Source organism: Mobula hypostoma, chromosome 9 (genome assembly GCF_963921235.1).
Source record: "Mobula hypostoma chromosome 9, sMobHyp1.1, whole genome shotgun sequence".
Lineage (NCBI taxonomy): Eukaryota > Metazoa > Chordata > Chondrichthyes > Myliobatiformes > Myliobatidae > Mobula > Mobula hypostoma.
The window spans coordinates 7,062,429-7,083,762 of record NC_086105.1 but is presented as its reverse complement, the minus strand read 5'-3'; the positions used below and the strand labels follow the sequence as shown (position 1 = coordinate 7,083,762).

At 44.7% G+C, this 21,334-nt stretch overlaps 1 protein-coding gene across 1 annotated transcript in view; it reads left to right on the top strand.

The window, feature by feature from the left end:
- Positions 1 to 8,006: 8,006 nt before the first annotated feature.
- LOC134352303 (carboxypeptidase M-like) overlaps positions 8,007 to 21,334 on the top strand; it is a 73,857-nt gene continuing 60,529 nt past the window's right edge. Inside the window, exons 1-2 of the mRNA XM_063059598.1 lie at positions 8,007 to 8,112; positions 8,233 to 8,413. Coding sequence (XP_062915668.1) covers positions 8,248 to 8,413 — 166 coding nt within the window. The 5' untranslated portion in view covers positions 8,007 to 8,112; positions 8,233 to 8,247. The remainder of the gene's footprint in view (positions 8,113 to 8,232; positions 8,414 to 21,334) is intronic.

Below are 21,334 nucleotides of genomic sequence, written 5' to 3'. Positions count from 1 at the left end.
GTACTTTGTTGTGCACTTTTATAAGAAGATCGGCTGGTAGGTTGTTCTAAGCATCTTGGAGAACTTGCCACAGTCCTTCTGCAGATACTTTGGCTGTCTTGCTTGCTTCTGTCTCTCCAGGTAATCTGAGAGAGACTCAATGATGTTGAGATCAGGGCTCTGTGGAGGCCATACCATCTGAAACCATATAAAAAGTCTAGCATGCCTAAGACTTTTGCATAGTTCTGTATATGGAATACAATGTAATTGAATATACCAAATTATATAAATGTGATCGGCATCAATAGGTTAAAACAGATATAAAAGTAGGTTTTTTCGAAGTATTTTGAAACATTCCACAGTATTAGCCTGGTGTATCTCAGTCAGTAGAGTATTCCAGATACAGTATTTGGCGCACAAGAGCAAAAGACTGCATCTTATATGCTTGGCTCTAGGAACACTAAGCAAACCAGTATTCATGGATCTAAGCAACAAACACAAAATGCTGGAGGAACTCATCAGGCTAGGCAGTATCTATGGAAAAGAGTACAGTTGATGTTTCAGGCCGAGACCCTTCGCCTGAAACGTTGACTGTTCTCTTTTCCATAGATGCTGCTTGGCCTGCTGAGTTCCTCCAGCACTTTGTGTGTGTTGCTTGGATTTCCAGCACCTGCAGATTTTCTCTTGTTTGTCCATGGATCTATAGTTACGATTAGGGATGTAAAGGGATAGACACTCCAAAATATACAGAGGAGCTCGATTATTCAGAGCCTTATATACAATTAAGAATCTTCTAACATTGATCCTAAAGGACACAGGCAGCCAGTGTAATGATGCCAAAATCAGTGAAATGTGCGCAAATTTTCTTTTCTTCGTTGAGATTCTTGCTGCTGCATTCTGAACAAGCTGCAGCCGATTTATATTTATCTTAGGCAGTCTGAAAAGAGTGCATTACAGTGATCTAATCAGCTAAAAACAGAAGTGTGTTTCACTTTTCTGCATTTTGAGACAATATAGGAAGTCAAACTCTTTCAATATTCCTTAAATGAAAGAACACAGTCTTAGCAATATGGTTAATATGTGATTTGAAATTTAACTCAGAGTCAATAATAACATCTAAATTCTTTACTCCAGGCTTGGTTTGTATGGGCAGATGATTAAGTTTATTTTCAAGATTCACACTTTTGTTATAACCGAAATGCCTGTGTTTTTCACTTATTTGGTTTAAGAAAATTTGAATTCATCCAGTCTGTAATGCTGATAAGACAACGGACCAAAGGGTTTAGAGCCTCAGGGTCACCTGATGTAATAGACAAATATAGCCGAGTGTTATCTGCATTGCTAAATGGTAAGGTTGTAAAATTGACTCCAGTTTCAAATTATACACATCAAAGTTGCTGGTGAACGCAGCAGGCCAGGCAGCATCTCTAGGAAGAGGTACAGTCGACGTTTCGGGCCGAGACCTTTCGTCAGGACTAACTGAAAGAAGAGCTAGTAAGAGAATTGAAAGTGGGAGGGGGAGAGGGAGATCCAAAATGATAGGAGAAGACAGGAGGGGGAGGGATGGAGCCAAGAGCTGGACAGGTGATTGGCAAAAGGGATATGAGAGGATCATTGGACAGGAGGCCCAGGGAGAAAGAAGGGGTGGGGGGAAGCCCAGAGGATGGGCAAGGGGTATAGTGAGAGGGACAGAGGGAGAAAAAGGAGAGAGAGGAAAGAATGTGTGTATATAAATAAATAACGGATGGGGTACGAGGGGGAGGTGGGGCATTAGCGGAAGTTTGAGAAGTCAATGTTCATGCCATCAGGTTGGAGGCTACCCAGACGGAATATAAGGTGTTGTTCCTCCAACCTGAGTGTGGCTTCATCTTTACATTAGATGAGGCCGTGGATAGACATATCAGAATGGGAATGGGACGTGGAATTAAAATGTGTGGCCACTGGGAGATCCTGCTTTCTCTGGTGAACAGAGTGTAGGTGTTCAGCGAAATGATCTCCCAGTCTGCATTGGGTCTCGCCAATATATAGAAGGCCACATCCGGAGCACCGGACGCAGTATATCACCCCAGCCGACTCACAGGTGAAGTGTCGCCTCACCTGGAAGGACTGTCTGGGGCCCTGAATGGAGGTGAGGGAGGGAGTGTAAGGGCATGTGTTGCACTTGTTCCACTTACAAGGATAAGTGCCAGGAGGGAGATCGGTGGGAAGGGATGGGGGGGAGGACGAATGGACAAGGGAGTCGTGTAGGGAGCGATCCCTGCGGAAAGCAGAGGGGGGGAGAGGGAAAGATGTGCTTAGTGCTGGGATCCCATTGGAGGTGGTGGAAGTTACCGAGAATAATATGTTGGACCCGGAGGCTGGTGGGGTGGTAGGTGAGGACAAGGGGAACCCTATTCCTAGTGGGGTGGCGGGAGGATGGAGTGAGAGCAGATGTGCGTGAAATGGGGGAGATGTCCCTTTCTTTAAAAAAGGAGGACATCTCCCTCGTCCTGGAATGAAAAGCCTCATCCTGAGAGCAGATGCGGTGGAGACGGAGGAATTGCGAGAAGGTGATGGCATTCTTGCAAGAGACAGGATGAGAAGAGGAATAGTCCAGATAGCTGTGAGAGTCAGTAGGCTTATAGTAGACATCAGTAGTTAAGCTGTCTCCAGAGATAGAGACAGAAAGATCTAGAAAGGGGAGGGCGATGTCAAAAATGGACCAGGTAAACTTGAGGGCAGGGTGAAAGTTGGCCGCAAAGTTAATGAAGTCAACGAGCTCAGCACTAATTCCGCTAGACGGAGCTGAGTGGTGGTAGAGGGGTACTGGTTAGGTCTGGAATCCAAAAAGAAGCCGAGAGCTTTGAGACCTTCCTGATGGGGGATGGAAGTATATAGGGACTGGACATCCATGGTGAAAATAAAGCGGTGGGGGCCAGGGAACTTAAAATCATCGAAAAGTTTCAGAGCGTGAGAAGTGTCACGAACACAGGTAGGAAGGGATTGAACAAGGGGAGATAAAACCGTGTCGAGGTATGCCGTGTTCGGTGGGGCAGGAGCAAGCTGAGACAATGGGTCTACCAGGACAGGCGGGTTTGTGGATCTTGGGTAGGAGGTAGAAATGGGAAGTGCGGGGTGTGGGAACTATAAGGTTGGTAGCAGTGGATGGGAGATCCCCTGCGCAGATAAAGTTGGTGATGGTGTGGGAGACAATGGCCTGGTGCTCTTTAGTGGGGTCACGATCGAGGAGTAAATAAGAGGAGGTATCCGCGAGTTGTCGCTGAGCCTCGGCAAGGTAGAGGTCGGTACGCCAGACTACAACAGCACCCCCCTTAACGGCGGGTTTTATAGTACGGTTTGGATTAGTGCGGAGGGAGTGGAGAGCAGAGCGTTCGGAAAGAGTGAGGTTGGAATTGGAACAAGGTGCGGTGAGGTTGATGTCCCGTCGGCAGTTAGCAATAAAAAGATCCAGAGCAGGCAGAAGACCAGAGCGGGGTGTCCATGAAGAGGAGGAGGACTGAAGACGGGAGAAGGGGTCATCGGTGGGGGTGGTGGGAGAGTCCTTGCCAAAGAAGTAGGCTTGGAGACGGAGACGCCGGAGTTCCGCGTCATGGCGAACGCAGAACTTTCTGAGATGTGGGCGAAGGGGGACAAAGGTGAGGCCCTTACTGAGGACAGAACGCTCTGCCTCAGAGAGTTGAAGGTCAGAGGGGATGGTAAAGACCCGGCATGGATGAGAAGTGTGATCAGAGGGGGGAGGCTGGGGGTGTCAATGGAGAGGGGAGGGTTGGGGTGAGAGGAAGATGGAGCCTCTGAGGGCCCAGGAGCTGACGGTGGGATCTGAGGGAGACGGGGTTGCAGACTGGTGTTGGGGGGAAGGGGAGACGGGAGTCACAACAGCAGCACATAAAGACCCGGCCTGGAGTTCAAGGCTGGAGTCGCAGTTGGTGGTTGCGCGATCGCTTTGAATGTCTCCATGGTCGTTGCTGGAGTCCGGGTTTCGAATATGCCCTGAGGTTTTGGAGCCAGCGAGATCAATGACAGGTGCCGCAATCTGAAGTTCATGCCTGCTTCGGGATTTGGGAGGAAAATCACCGAGGAGTTCTCTTGCTCCGTCGACACAAACTTGATAAGAGGGAAGGCACAACAGCGACTATACTACCTGAGGAGCTGAAGGAGAATCAGCCCTAAAAATTTTTGGCCAACTTTTATCGATATGCGTATAGAGAGCATACTGTCATACGGAATGACAGTGTGATACTCTGGCTGTAGTATTACAGCTCACAAAGCACTTCAACGGGCGATTAGGACAGTTTAGCACATCAACTACTGGATCTAGAAAAAATCTACAACTCTCGATGCTTACGGCGCGCTCGTGACATCATTTAGGACAGTTAGAAGAGTGGGCTGGAAGATGGCAGGTGGAGTTTAATGCTGAAAAATGTGAGGTGCTACATTTTGGTAGAACTAATCAAAATAGGACATACATGGTAAATGGTAGGGCATTAAAGAATGCTTTAGAACAGAGGGATCTAGGAATAATGGTGCATAGTTCCCTGAAGATGGAATCTCATGTGGATAGGGTGGTGAAGAAAGCTTTTGGTTTGCTGGCCTTTATTAATCAGAGCATTGAGTATAGGAGTTGGGATGTAATGTTGAATTTGTATAAGGCATTGGCAAGGCCAAATCTGGAGTATTGTGTACAGTTCTGGTGACCGAATTATATGAAGGATGTCAATAAAATTGAGAGAGTACAGAGGAGGTTTACTAAAATGTTGCCTGGGTTTCATCTCCTAAGTTACAGAGAAAGGTTGAACAAGTTAGGTCTTTATTCTTTGGAGCGTAGAATGTTGAGGGGAGACTTGATAGAGGTGTTTAAAATTATGAGGGGGATTGATAGAGTTGACGTAGTTAGACTTTTTCCATTGAGAGTGGGGAAGATTCAAACAAGAGGACATGGGTTGAGAATTAGAGGACAAAAGTTTAGGGGTAACATGAGGGGGAACTTCTTTACTCGGAGAGTGGTAGCTGTGTGGAACGAGCTTCCAGCAGAAGTGGTTGAGGCAGTTCTATACTGTCGTTTAAAGTTAAATTGGATAGATATATGGACAGGAAAGGATTGGAGAGTTACGGGCTGAGTGCGGGTCGGTGGGAATAGGATAGGGTAAGAGTTCGGCACGGACGAAGGGCGGAGGTGGCCTGTTTCCATGCTGTAATTGTTATATGGTTATATCATTAAAGCCCCATCCCATCCCAGACACTTGTCTGTTCAATCTCCTGCTGTCTGGCACGAGTTACTGAAACATCCTAGCCAAGACAAGACTGAAAAACAACTTCTTCCCGGGGCTATTGTGCAATTGAATAATGCTACACCCTGGCTTGCCAATGGCGTTTGAGTGCTACGGTCAATCATGTTACTTGTTGCATGTAAATATGGGATTAAAAAAATTAAGCCGTATCGCTTGCATTGTAAATATCTGTTTTACACTGATTGGAGTCGCACCGCAATCTCGTTTTGAGTAATGACAATAAAATTCTGTTCTATTCTATTGTGTTTCGAAATAATCTGACGAAATGGCAGCATTTAGATGAGAACAACAGCGATCCTTGCGCCACACCAAACAATATCGTGGATTTTAGACGCTCTATCACCACGAGTTGACCAAGAATTTTCTTTACACGCCATCAGGTTCTATGTAGATTATTGAACAGTCCTCTAGTTCAATGAAACGGACGCTTGACTTCACTATGTATCTGGTTATGACTTCGCACCTTATTGTCTAACTGCGCTGCGCTTTTTCTGTAATTATAACACGTTATTATACACCCTGATATTTCTTTCTGGGCGGCAGGGTGAAAATACGTGTGGGGCCCTCACACAGGTGTAAGGCACTCCGCGATTAACTTAAACAACAGGAATTCTGCAGATGCTGGAAATTCAAGCAACACACATCAAAGTTGCTGGTGAACGCAGCAGGCCAGGCAGCATCTATAGGAAGAGGCGCAGTCGACGCCTCTTCCTATAGATGCTGCCTGGCCTGCTGCGTTCACCAGCAACTTTGATGTGTGTTCCGCGATTAACTTAACCCTATTTCTCCAGAGATCCTGTATATCTCCATGACCTTCTACCTTCAATTTCATTTGCTTCTTAACTTAATCATGTGGCTGTGGCGTTTATTGCCTAGTTATAATTGTTCTTAGGAAGTTGGTGGTGAGTCGGCTTTGTGAACTACTGCACAAGGCTCTCAGAGAGACACTGGGGAAAAAGACAATATAGAAGACAAATAAATACTGTTACGTACCCCGTAACTGGGTTGCCAAACCAGCAGAAATGGATCACTCAGTTGGAGTCTGGAGTACTAGAACTAAGAAAGTTTTATTAAAGAAACAAGCAACACAGTAATCGAAAGGATAATAAATGCAACAATTCAACAATGATAACCACACATGTGCACAGAATTAAGATAACAGCATCAATCAAGCTCTATCGTTGTCTAGGGGTAAATGACCAATTTCAAAATGACTCAAAGTTCAGTCCAGTTTAGTAGTTCAGTTCGCAGTAATCGTTGCCATGGCGATGGACAAGGTGGGGGAAGAGAGACATAGAATAGGAACAACTCATCATTCAGCACAGCTTCACTCACAGACCAGCGGGATGGCTCACAAACAGCATTTGGGCGGGTCCTTGGTGATGTCACCTGAGGTCACCGACTGTGACCCCTCCTCCAGATGCGGTCGATCCTCTGCAGTGAACCCGGCACCCAGGCAAGGGCGGACACACACCGGGTTCCCGCTGATCGTACCTTTCCACCCTTGTCGTTGTCTGGCACTTCTCACCCACTCGTGAGAAGCGCACCGCTTCCAGGGTCTCGTTACCTCGGGTGGCGTGTGTGTCTGTCTTAGCGAACCTGTCCCTTTTTATCCCCCTGCTGGGGTATCGCCTGTCCATCACTTCAAACAGTTCAGGGTTCAAAGGGGGGAGCCGCTCCAGACAGCTCTTCCTCCCACATCCCTTCATTACACATCTCCAGACGCTGCTCCATTGTTCCTTATCTCTCCTTCCCCTGAGGGCAGGTGGCAGACCAACTGCTGATGCCACTGATGCTAGCCCAGGCCAGCAAACATCTTAATTTTATGTGTATTCTCGTAACAATACACAGATATATACTCATTTTACCAGCCAATCAAGTGGCAGAAACTCAATGCCGACATGGTGAAGAGGTTCAGTTGTTGTTCAGACCAGTCATCAGAAAGGTGAAGAAAAATGTTCTAAGTGACTATAACCGTGGAATGATTTTTGGTGCCAATTGGGATGATTTGTGTATCTCTGAAATTGATGATCTCCTGGTATTTTCACACACAACAGTCTCTAGAGTTTACAGAGGATATTGAAAAAAAACAAACAGAAAAAAATGCAGTGATCGGAAGTTCTGTGGGCAAAAACGCCTTGTAATTGAGAGAGGTCAGAGTTGAGTAGCCAGACTGGTTCAATCTGACAGGAAGGCGACAGTAACTCAAATAACTACTCGTTATAACTGTATTGTGTAGAAAAGCGTCTCTGGATGCACAAAACATCAAACCTTGAAGTGGATGGGCTACAGCAGCAGAAGACTACAAGCATTTACTTAGAATTAGGTTTATTGTATATAATTTTATTGTATAGAATTAGGTTTATATAATTTTATTTTTGAATAAAGTATATTTTGGGGAAAAAATTACTTAGAATTAGGAATAATGTGCCTATTTCTGTAGCCTGTTTCCATCGTGTGAACTTGCCTGCAATAAAACCCTCTGAAGGTCACAGTGGCTTGGAGTGGTCGCTGATGTTGATTTCCACTAATTATACCGTATTTAGCAATCCCATGACAAAATCTGATCTGCAATGTGCAATGAGTAGTTAGGGCGAGGTACTTGCTCGTATTCGTGAATTAATTTTCGCTGGGTTTCTCGCTTGTCGACGCCTTAAGTACGTATGTATGGCCGGTTTAGCTGTCAATTAAAGATCTGGGCGCTGGTTGGTGAATCCGTTTGGTTTTTAATTCATACCGCTAGTCTATCGGTACAGTAATACTTCTTCGATTTCTGCTTCAGGCGTTGATTCAAGTATTTGCAGATAGTGAACCTGTATGAGGACTACGTTGTTTTAACAAAAGAGTAAGGCTTATAGATAAATTATAAGAATATTATAAGAAGTTTTATTCTTGTTGAGTAACTTGAGTGAACGGAAGTTTGGAGAACGGACTGTTACTACAACTTGAGTTTCTAAACTTTCAGAAAACTCTTTGAAAGATGCTTCCAGGCGCAAAGTTTCTGTGGTTTTGGACGATGATTCCTTATAGTTTCACTCTGGAATTCAAACACCACAACGCGGAAGAACTGGAATCGTTTTTACATCGGATCAACTCAAACTACCCGTCAATTACACACTTGTATAGCATTGGCAAATCTGTCGGAGGTAAGTATGGTTTAGAAGACGTGCTAACATGAGAGAATGGACAAACTTGGGTTGTTTTCTCTGGAACGCCGGAGGCTGAGGGCAGATCTGACAGAGGTTTACAAGATTATGAGAGGCATAGATAGAGTGACACTCACAACACGCTGGAGAAGAGTGAGACAGAGTGGACAGAGAGTATCTGTTTCCCAGGCTAGAAATGTCCTAGTACCAGAGGGCATACATTGAAGGTGAGAGGGTTAGGGTCAAAGGAGTTGTGAGGGGTAAGTTTTTTACTCAGAGAGTGATGGATGCCTGGAATGCGCTGGATGTTATGGTGGTATTGTAGATGCAAATACATTTTATGATACGTTTGGACAGGCACACGGATGTGAGGAAGATGGAAGGTGTGGACATTGTGTAGGTAGGAGAGATTAGTGTTTGGATGTTTTTTGATTAACTTTTTAGCTGGTTCGGCACAACATTATGGGCCGAATGGCCCGTTCCTGTGCTGATGTTTTGTGTAAGGGTGTGTATGAAAGAATGCACTAACCGCGCATGGAAATACTTACTTACTGTACCCGTGTTTTAGTTTACAGAGACATGACTAATGTGAAATATACGCAGATAAACAATGACCGGACAATTTAGCTCTGTGCTGTATAATGTACGCCTGTAATAAGGTCATTTCTCCGATGTACTATCTTTTTAACAGCCCGCAATGTCCAACGTCAGCCCTGTATTTTGGTAGCTAACCTCCGATTCCTGCACACGTACAATTGAATAGTGTACGTCGTATAAAAATGTTTCTGATCTGAAATTGTTGCAAATTGATCTGTTTAAATATGTCGCTTAAAATTAAGATTTTATATTCTGTGGGTATATTTCGCTCCAGTGACTTTTGAGCAGAAGGAGCTCGGGCGATGCTCTCCCTGAGTTTAACACACAAAATGCTGGAGGAACTCAGCAGGCCAGACAGCGTCTATGGAAAAAATACAGTTTCGGGCCGAGACCCTTAAGCAAGACTGGAGAGGGGGAAAAAAAAGATGAGTAGACATAAAAAGGTGCGGGGAGGTGAGAGAGAAATACAAGGTGATAGGTGAAACGGGGGGGGAGGAGGAGAAGGGGTGAAGTAAACAGCTGGGAAGTTTATTGGTGAAAGAGATACAGTACAGGGCTGGAGAAGGGGTAGTCTGATGGGAGAGGACAGAAGGTCATGGAACAGGAAAGGAACAAGAGCACCAGAGGGAAGCTACGGGCAGGCAAGGAGATAAGGTGAGAGGGAAAAGGGAATGGCGAATGGTAGGGTTGGGGGGGGGGTGGTAATTACCGGAAGCTGGAGAAATCGATGCTCATGCCATCAGATTGGAGGTTACCCAGACGGAATATAAGGTGTTGTTCCTCCAACCTGAGTGTGGCCTCATCGCGACGGTAGAGCAGGCCATGGACTGACCACTTCCCATTCCGATATGTCAAGTAATATCCCCCCACATCAAAGATGTACCCACTAATAGTTACATTTCCCCACGGGGGGAGGCGGGTTAAGACTCTGACTACTTACCCTTCGTCTCTAAGAATTTTGAATACTTCACCCCTTCGGTCTTCAGTGCAATCCGAGTTTGTCCAAGCTCTCCTAAGAGCTAATAATCTCTTATCGAAGCAATATCCTGGTGAACCGATCTTTTCTCTGAAGCCTCCACATCCCTTCTATAGTGTGGCGACCAGAATTGCGCGGATTACCTGAAATATAGCTTAGCCAAAGTTTTACACAACAACAACATGACTTCCCAAATCGTATGCTCACTGCCCGGACCCGTGAAGGTTCATCGTTCATTACGTGCTGTATCTTACGACGTAGGCGATCATGGTCTTTCCATGACCATGATTGTTCTTGGCAATCTTTTTCTACAGAAATGATTTACCATTGCCTTCTCCTGGGCAGTGCCTTTACACGACGGGTGATCCCAACCATTGTCAATACTCTTCAGAGATTGTCTGGCGTCAGTAGTCGCCTAACCAGGACTTGTGATCTGCACCAGCTGCTCATAGGACTTGCTCCCATGGCTTCACGTGGTGCTGAGAAGGTGGCTAATTAGGTGCTACACCTTGCCCAAGGTGACCTGCAGGCTAGTGGAGGAGAGGGGCGCCTTGCACCTTCTTTGGCATCTCCACCCCGCTACCCGAAGGTAAGTATACTTTTTGCCTTTACCACCCTACCAGGGAGCTTTGGACATGCACCTCAAGATCTCTGTCTATCAATGCTCCTAAGGATCCTTCTATTTATTGACTGTCTTATTCTTACAAAGGCCAGGAGCTGGACGGTTGTCAGAGGCTATTTGGGAGCATTGAATATGTCCCTATTACCACACTCGACTATGAATCCTACTTAAGGGATACTGTACTAAGCTCGGCGGAACCGTTTCTACTGACAGGAGAAGGGGCAATGACGGGTTACTGACCTTTAAAACCAGTCGATTCGGGCAACTGGGGCTCGTCAGCCGTGGTTGGCAGCTCATCTAGGAGAAAGGAAGTTCTGATCTCAAAACTCCGCTGCCTTGCGGCTGTACCCACTCATGGGGAAGGCTTCGGGAGTAAACCCCGAGGGAAGAATCCGGAGCTGGAGTTCCTAATACTGACTGGAAACGCCTGCGATGTTGCTGGTACAAAAGTGTATCGGTTTCTGCCGTTCCTTTGGGTTCATCAATTGCATGGAGATGGGAGCCCGCTACAGGGGCAACAGCTTGCTCTCCGTATCGTACTGACCAGGCTTGCGTTTCTAGACAGCCAGGACGCAATGGTCGACCTGGACCGACGGAGGCTTCACTCACTCACCCATTCTTACAGAGTGCAACGCCTCAACAATTGGATTACCACAGGCAAATTGCTCCACTATCAATATCACAATTAATTCGGAAAATTTTCAAGATTGGCCATATAAGTACCGTTCAGACCTTGCGTTGATTCCAGCCCATTCCCTGCAAGGCATGTCAGAGATTCGATGGATTATTCTAATCTTAACCACTCTTCAGAAACAAGGCATCATCCAGATCAACGGCAGTCTAGCAGCGCAGCGCGCTCCACTTTATACAGGTCATATCTCAGTGTGAACCTTAGATAGACTGCAGCAAGTTCCCAAGGGTTATTACTCATAGTCAGGATTTCCTTCACCACAAGGACGAAGGATTCAAGAAGGAACTCGCCGTCGCATTCTCTTCTCGGGAATAAATGGCGGCCCCCGTGCCATGTGTATCAATTTAGAAATCGGCCTTAAGTGATACTGAAGACAGTTTCCCTTAGTGCACCCAATATTGGTCCCTCAATTAGCATTACTGTGCTGGCAAAGATTATCTCCGCAGTCCCGGTGCATTCTAAGAACAATTGCCTGCTTTTCTTTTAAGCAGTGCTATTTGACATGCGATTGTCGTAATTTGCAGGATTGTATATTACTGCTAATATACAGTGGAAAGGTTAATAGGCGGTTTTTTCGAATTTGTGTTCCTCCTGACGTTGAACGCCTAACGGTTAAATGCCGTCCGTTCTATTTACCTAGGGAGTTCTCATCCATAAACCTGACCGCAGTTTACATGCCAAGACTATGATCAAGCGCCTGAAATAACTGCATTAGCACGAGAAAGCAACACACGCAAAATGCTGGAGGAGCTCAGCAGGTCAGGCGGCAAAAATGGAAATGAATAAACAGCCGATGTTGCGGGTAGAAACCCGTCTTCAGAATCTGCATGATGCCGTCTCCAACCAAGGGACAGTCCATCACGATGCATTTTAAATCATAGTCGGGGACTTCAACCAGCCTTGTTTGAAGAAAATCCTGCCCAATTGCCATCATCATATAACCCATAGCACCAGAAGTCCCAACACGCTAGACCACAGTTACCAACACACACAAAATGCGGGAGGAATTCAGCAGGCCAGGCAGCATCTATGGAAAAGGGTACAGTCAGTCGAGGCTCCGGGCGGAGACCCTACCGAAGGGTTTGTGATTGGACAGACCACTGTCACACTCTGGTAAGGAATGCCTACCGTTCCATGTCCAGACCACGCTTCTGATCAGTTGGCTGTCCCCCTGCCTGCATACAGGCACAGGCTAAAGAGCAAAACTCCAGATTAGGACAACAACGAGGTGGCTGCGGGAGGCAGAGGATCGGCTACAGCATGATCCGGGCCGTGTTGAAGGGCTCATCTGTTGATCGGATTGGACGCACCATGGTTGTCACGGACTTTACTAAAACAGTAGTGGACGAGTGTGTCCCCACAAAATCATTCAGTCTTCCCCAACCAGAAACCCTGAATGAATCATGAGATCCGCAATCTGCTACATTCAAGTCCGGTGACCAAGAAAGTTACATTGACATTGCTATATCATATTAAATATCATGGAGTTGCTAACCATATACGTATCTTCACCTTCTGTTTAATATTATATTTTTTTGTAATCAGATCTCTTTAATGTCAGGATATACTCCATCCATCAAATCCAAACCTTTCGGTAGTTCTGACAGTGCCACTCACTGATACTGGTTACCATTGTTGAGCCCACGTGTGTGACAACACCCAAATAAAAACGCACAGTTCGAAACTCTTTTTTCAAAGTTTATTGAAATTAACTAACACCATTACTAATGTAAGTAAAATATAAGCATAGCAGGAAACTATAAAAGAATTGTGCAATAAGGTTATTTTAAACTATTATGAAGTTATCACACACACAGTTGCAGCTTTTAAGTTCCAACAGATTTGTGCATCTTCGAACTCAGCTCACTGTAAGTTCACCCCCATATAATTAGCTATAATTCTGATTCTGAACTCGACACCCTTGGTCTTTGCCTCTGCCTGTGCAGATTGATTGGACCTGTCTGTAATTGCCCAATTCTGCCTCCAATTTACAATGTGTAAGTATCATGCCTTTGTCAATTGATTGTTGCAAATCCCTTACTTTCCGATGGTTCCTTCCATGCTTAGAAATTCCTTAGTTTTCACTCATGGTGATGAGAGATTTGAGATGATCAGCACTTGAAGGCATTCTGTAGGCAATCAGACTGGAGAAAGTAGATAACCTAAATAGCGTCCTCGGGTAAGTCTTTAGTTATTGAGATAAAGTGTGGAGTAGGCTCTTCTGGCTCTTCGAGCTATGCCACCTTGCACTTCCTAATTTATCTCTAACCTATCCACAGGATAATTTACGACTAATTGACCTACCAACTGGTTTATCTTTGGACCGTGGCAGGAAACCAGAGCACCCAGAAGATACCCACATGTTCATGGGGAGAAACTCCTTGCAGACAGCGGAGGGAATTGAACCTGGGTCACTGGTACAGCAAAGCATTGCGCTGTCCACTACACTGCTGGGCTTCCCCAATCTTGTTTGTGAATGGAAAGCACTGATCATCACAGTTTCTTCAATCATAGCCTGTGTATTTTCTTCAAAGTTTGTTTCAAACAACTCAGTCTGTGGTTCCTCATAGACTGGTAGATAGGAATTCCTTCAATGCTGGGTCCATGGTTGGTCAATCAGGAATTAAATACACATTTTCCTGAAGGTACTACCAGCAGTTCTGATAAAATGTTATCAACTTGAAACTTAATTCTGTTTCTTTTCCACGTAAGCTGCTTTTTTAGTTATTATTTTTAATGTATGCATTACTTGCACCATCTAGAGCAGGGGTTCCCAAGCAGAATCCTTACTTAATGGTATTTGTTTATGGCATAAAAAAGGTTCTAAGGTCCAATTTAATGTCAGAGAAATGTATACAATATACATCCTGAAATGCTTTTTCTTTGCAACCATCCGTGAAAACTGAGGAGTGCCCCAAAGAATGAACAACAGTTAAATGTTAGAACCCCAAAGTCCCCCCCAGTTCTCCCCCCCCCCGTGCGTAAGCGGCAGCAAGCAACAATTCCCCTCCCCCCCCGGCAAAAAAAAGCATCGGCACCCACAACTGAGCACCCTAAGTGTGAGCAGAGCAATTGCAAAGACACAGACTCGCAGTTACCCCAAAGACTTCGTGTTCCACCCGGTATACAACTTACCACAGACTCTCTCTCTCCCTAATAAGGGAGAAGGAGGTGTCTCCATTTTCTAGCGAGTGGGGAGAGAAAGAGTTACAAAATACACGTGGACTAAGATGTTAGCTGTCCTGTGCTATCACCAGTGGGATCATCAGTTGATCTGCCACCTGTCTTCAGGAGTTTCGGCCCGCTTATGATCAAGACTCCCTCGAGGTGGTGGGCTAGCAGTACTAAAGCACTACCTCCCAATGGTGAGCTTAAAAACTTGGCATCCGCCCTTATCAGTCACTTCCATCCAACAGATAGTCTGCTCTTCAGGTGTCTATGCAACTACTGAAGGGTTTGCAAGATATGTATACACTGTCTGACTATCTGCCCCTCTGGACATACTTGGTCCACACCCATGCTGATCCTTTCTCTGCTGCCTCAATTGCGTAGGCTTTGCTTTCTTCAACTCAACCAAACCAAACCTGTACTTTCCAACATCGTAAATGAGACATAACAAACGACTCGCTGGTTTACGATGTTAAAAGTCCATTACATCGCTTTTTTTGACCTCTGTGCCCGAAGATCTCGGGTCTCCAGGCACATAGCCATAGATATTTCGTCTCCCCTGATGACACGCAGGTCTCCTACTGTGACACCGCCTGTCTCCAGAGCCCCGATATCCTAGGCTTCCAAATCGGAGCTGGAGTCTTGGGCCGAGCCCTTGGCTACCAAGCAACAATGGCCAGTTATGAAACCCCTGATCTAGAGTGATCAGATAGCGAAAGTAGGAACAAAAATAATCACAGTTGTTTATTCCAAGGGCGATCTGCTGTGTTGGCAGGTAACTGTGCTTATAAGTATTAGCAAGTGGACAAACTTGCTGGAGTGTAGAAAGATGAGTGAGATTTCATTGAAACATCCAATATTGAAAGGCTCAGATAGAGTGAATGTGGAGAGGATGTTTCCAGTAGTGGGAGAATCTAGGATCGAAGGGCACAGCCTCAGAACAGAAATGATAAGGAATTTCTTTAGGCAGATGGTGGTGAATCTGTGGAATTCATTGTCACAGGCACTGTGAAGGCCAAGTCATTGGGTATATCTAAAGTTAATACATTCTCGATTAGCAAGAATGTGAAAGGCTAAAGGCTCGATTAGCAAGGATGTGAAAGGCGGGAGAATATTGTTGACAGGGAGTAAAAAATCAGCCATGATCGAATGGTGGAGGAGATTTGATGGGCTGAGTGGCCTAATTCTGTTCCCATGTCTTATGACTTGTACGTCTATCTTTTCAATTGATTATGCTGCCTGCCAATTTCAAGATATATTCAAATTCATAGAAACATAGAAAATGGGTGGTGCCAGCCACTGGAATTCAATTGTATCTTCTTGCACAAGACATCCCTTTTCTGGCCACAAAGCTGTAAAGCTCCCCAAAAGTCATGTTCAACTTTTTTTCACTTGGATTCTGAAATGCAGTGCAGCTTCCGCTTCTTGTGATAGTCATTGCACCCATCCTGATCAAGAATGTATAACTTCTGCAAAAGCAAGGCAGACTTGTCAGATGTGGATTAAACCAGCACTATTTTCCAAGTTATTTAGCAGTCAAGTCCAGAATTACCAACAGAATTACAATTGGGTTTATTTTCGCTGTTAGATAGCATGAAATTAGTTGTTTTCCAACAGAGGTGCAGTGCAAAGATATTAATATTGTACCAAAATATAATACTGTGCAAAAGTCTTATATATATATATATATAGAGAGAGAGCTGGGGCACACACACACACACACACACCCCCCCCACACACACACACACACACATATATATATATAGACACACACCTAGGGTGCTAGGTTTGCACAGTACTGTATTTGTCAGTGCAGAACAGAGAGCGAGTTTGTTAATCTGGTAGAAGCAAAGGATGTTAGGAATGGTGAGGGCAGAGCACCACAGAAGGGTTGTGGGACCAGTGGCAGAGAAGGGGTACCAGGGGGTGGGGGGGGTGGCTCCCCCCCAGATATACTCAGCCCCGAGATACCAGATAAGGTCAGTTGATTCTAAACAATTGATCTATTGATCATTACGGAATGTTTCTCTGGTGCTTCCTGCTCCCTCCCCTCTTCCTTCCTCTTTTCCCAATGAAGATTCCCCTCTCCCTGCCCCCTTCCCACCCTCGGTCCACAATAGAGACCCATATCAGAGTCAGATTTATCATAACTCATATATCATGAAATTTGTTTTTTTTTACTTTGGCAGTACAGTGCAATACATAAAATTACTACAATACTGTGCAAAAGTCTTAGGCACCCTCACTTTATACTGTATATCTGCCTAACACTTTTGCACAGTAGTATACACTGAAAAGTTTGTCTTGCATATGGTTGGTTACATTGCATGGAGGTAGAACAAGGTAAAACAATACCAATGTAGAATAATGTGTGAGGGCTGAAGAGCAGGTGCAGTGCAGGTAGACTGTGAAGTGCATGGTCATAATCTGGTAGGATGTAAGGTTAAGCACCTATCTCTTTGTACAAGAGGTCCATCCAAGAGTCTGATAACGATGGGATAGAGCTATCCTTGAATTCGTTGGTACCTGCTTTCAGGCTTTTGTATCTTCTGAGCAATAGGAGAGGGCAAAAAGGAGAATGCCTGGTTTGCGTGGGGTTTTTGATTATTTTATCTTTACCGAGGCAGTGAAGTGTAGACAGAGTTCATAGAGGGGAGGCTGGTTCCTGTGACACGCTGAGCTGTGTCCACAACTCTCTGTAGTTTCTTGTGCACACATGCAGAGCAGTTGCCATACTAAACCAGGATGATAGAGCTGAGGATGAGCCAGCAGGTTTACAAGTAGATGATGGGTGTAACATGAATGTAAGGAAGGACAAGCTAATGATTTGATACAAATGCAGACAGACCAAAGAGTTAAATTGTACTAAAGAGCAAAATTCAGAACGATGAAGAATATAGGACTGAAGGTGCTGTATTTAAATGTGCATAGCATTCGGAATAAGGTGGATGAACTGGTGGTGTAATTAGAGATTGGTCAGTATGACATGGTGGGCATGACTGAGTCGTGGCTGAAAGAAGGCCATAGTTGGGAGCTTAACATTAAAGGATATACTTTGTATCGAAAAGACAGGCAGGAAGGCATAGGCGGTGATGTGGCTCTGTTGGTAAGAGATGGAAATACATCTTTAGAAAGAAATGACGTAGGGTCAGAGAGTGTTCACTCTTTGTGGGTGGAGTTAAGAAGTTGCAAGGGGAAAATATCCATTATGGGAATCGTATATCGGCCTCCAATAGTAGACAAGATGTGGATTTGAGATTGCAAAGGGAGCTGGAAAGGGTATGTAATAAGGGTAATGTCACAATTGTAATGGGGGAATTCAATATGCAAAGGGATTGGGAAAATTAGGTTGCTGTCGGATCGCAAGAATGGGAATTTGTTGAATGCCTACAAGATGGCTTCTTAGAGCAGCTTGTGCTTGAGCCTACTCGGGGAAGGCTATCTTAGATTGGGTGTTGTATAATAATCAGATCTTATTAGAGAGCTTAATGTGAAGGAACCCTTAGGAGGCAGTGATTATAACATAATTGAATTCGTACTGCAATTTGAGAGGGAGAAGCATAAGTCACATGTATCAGCATTGCAATGGAATAAACAGAATTACAGAGACATGAGAGAGGAGCTTACCCATGTGGATTGGAGGAGAATACTGGCCAGGGTGATGGCTGAGCAGAGACCTCTGAAGTTTCTGCGAATACTTCACAAGGCGAAGGATAGATGTGTCCCACACAAGAAGTTGTTTTCAAATGGCAGTAGAACTTAGAGAATTGGAAGAATGGGCAAAAAAGTGGCAGATGGAATACAGTGTTGGGAATTGTATGATTATGCATTTTGGTTAAAAGAACAAGAGTGTGGACTATAATCTAAATGGGGAGAAACTTCAAACATCAGAGGTGCAAAGGACTTGGGAGTCCTCGTGCAAGACTCCTGGAAGGTTAATTCACAGGTTGAATCTGCGGTAAAAAAGGCAAATGCAATGTTAGCATTTATTTCAAGGGGAATATAATATAAAAACAAGGAGATAATGCTGAAGTTCTATAAGACACTAGTCAGGCTGCACTTGGATTATTGTCAACAGTTTTGGGTCCCTTATCTCAGAAGGGATGTATTGTCATTGGAGAGCGTCCAGAGCAGGTTCACGAGGATGATTCCAGGAATAAAGGGGTTGACATATGAGGAGTGTCTGGCAGCTTTGGGCCTGTTCTCACCCGAATTTAGAAGAATGTATGGAGATCACATTGAAACTTACCAAATGTTGTAATGACTAGATACGATGAATATGGACAGAATGTTTCCTCTGGTGGGGGTATCCAAACTAGAGAGCACAGCCTCAAAATAGGAGGGCAACCTTTTAGAACAGAGGTAAGGAGGATTTATTTTAGCCAGAGAATAATTGCATCTGTGGAATACTCTGCCACAGATTGCGGTGTAGGCCAAGTCCATGGGAATATTTAAGGTGGAAGTTGGTTGTTTTCTGATCTTTCAGGGATCAAAGGATATGGTGAGAAGGCAGGTGTATGGGGTGAGTGGGATCCAGGATCAGCCATGATGGTGGAGCAGACTTGATGGGGTGAATGGCCTAATTCTGCTCCTATGTCTTATGGCCTCTTAAACCAAACTGTGGCATGATCGTGTAGTGGTTAGCACAATGGGTTAGAGTATCAGCAACCCACCAGTTTAATTCCCACTGCTGCCCATAATGAGTTTGTATGTTCTCCCCGTGACTGTGTGGTTTTCTTCTGGGGTGCTTTGGTTTCCTCCCACCAGCCAAGGATGTACCAGTTAGTACATTAATTGGCCATTGTAAATTGTCCTGTGATCATGCTGGCGTTAAATCTGGGTTGCTGGGCAGTGTGGCTCGAAGGGCCGTAAGGGCCTGTTCCACACTGTATCTATATAAAATAAATGGCGATGTATCCAAATGGTGTAATCAGAGTAAGAACCAAAATCAGAATCAGGTTTTGTATCACCAGAATATGTTGTGAAATTTGTTCACTTTGCGGCAGCAATACAATGCAATACGTGATAAATCTAAAAATAATGAATTACAGTAGTTATATATGTGCATATCAAGCAGTTAAACTAAAATAAGTAGAGTGCAAAACAAAATTTTTTAAAAAAGTATTGAGGTAGTGTTCATGGATTCAATGTCCATTGAGAAATGGGAAGACAGAGGGGAAGAAGCTGTTCCTGAATCGCTGAGTGTGTGCCTTCAGACTCCTGTACCTCCTTCCTGATGGTCACAATGAGAAGAAGGTGGCGGGGGCCCTTAATGATGAACACCGCCTTCCTGAGGCACCGCTCCTTAAAGATGTCTTGGATACCACGGAGGCTAGTACCTATGATGGAACTGCAGTTTACTTCAATCTTGTGCACTAGCTCCCCCATACTAGATTGTGATGCAGCCAGCCAGAATGCTCTCCAAGGTATATTTGTAGAAATTGTTGAGTGCTTTAGGTGATAAACCAAATTTCCTCAAACTCCTAATGAAATATAGCTGCCATCTTTCCTTCTTTATAGCTACATCATGGTTTTGTGACCAGGTTAGGTCCTCAGAGATCTTGACACCCAGGAACTTGAAATTGCTCACTCTCTCCACTTCTGAACCCTCTATGAGGATTGGTTTGTGTTCCCTCACTTTACCCTTTCTGAAGTCCACAATCAGCTCTTTGGTTTTTCTAATGTTGAGTGGAAGGTTGTTTCTAAAACACCACTCAACTTGCTGGTATATCTCACTCCTGTACACCCTGTCATTACCATCTGAAATTCTGCCAACGATGGTTGTATCCATCAGCAAATTTATAGATGGCATTTGAGTTGTGCCTTGTCATACAGTCATGGGTGTAGAGAAAGTAGAGCTGTGGGCTAAACGCATATCCCTGAGGTGCACCAATGTTGATCGTCAGCAAGGTGGAGATGTTATTTCCAACACGCACAGATTGTGGTCCTCCAGTTAGGAAGTTGAGGATCCAGTTGCAGATGGAGGTACAGAGGCCAGTTTCTGTAGCTTTTTGATCAGAACTGTAGAGATAATGGTGTTAAATGCTGAGCTATAGTTAATAAACAGCATCCTGACATAGGTATTTGCATTGTCCAGGTGATCCAAGGCCGCATGGAGAGCCACTGAGTTTTTGTCTGCTCTAGAACCTATTGTGGTGATAGGCAAATTGCAGTGAGTCCAGATCCTTCTTGTGACAGGAGTTGATTCTAGCCATGGCCAACCTCTCAAAGCATTTCACCATCTAGATGTGAGTGCTACAGGATAATAGTCATTAAGGCAGCTCACACTGCTCTTCTTGGGCAGTGGTATAATTGGTGCCCTTTTCAAGCAGGTGGGAACTTCTGACTGGAGGAATGAGAGATTGGAAATGTCTTAGAATACCTCTGCTAGTTGGTTGGCACAGGTATTCAGAGCCTTACCAGGTACTCTATTGGGACCTACTCCCTTGTGAGCATTCACTCACCTGAAAGACAGCCTGATGTCGGCCTCCAAAACAGACATCACAGGGTTAACGAATGCTGCAGGGATCATCACAGCTGCAGATTTTTTTTCTCCCTTTCAAAGCCAGCATAAACTGCATTGAGCTCATCTGGTAGTGAAGCATCACTGACATTCATGATGTGGATCTCATTGTAACCTATTGAATGTTGAAAGGCTTTGATAGAATAGATATGAAAAGGATGTTTCCTATGGTGGAGGAGTCTAAGCCCAGAGTGGTGTCCTTTTAGTATGGAGATGAGAAGGAATTTCTTTAGCCAGAGAATGGTGAATCTGTGGAATTCATTACCACAAGTGGATGTAGAGGCCAAGTCATTGGGTAAGTCATTAAGGCAGAATTTGATAGATTCGTGGTTAGTCAGGGCATT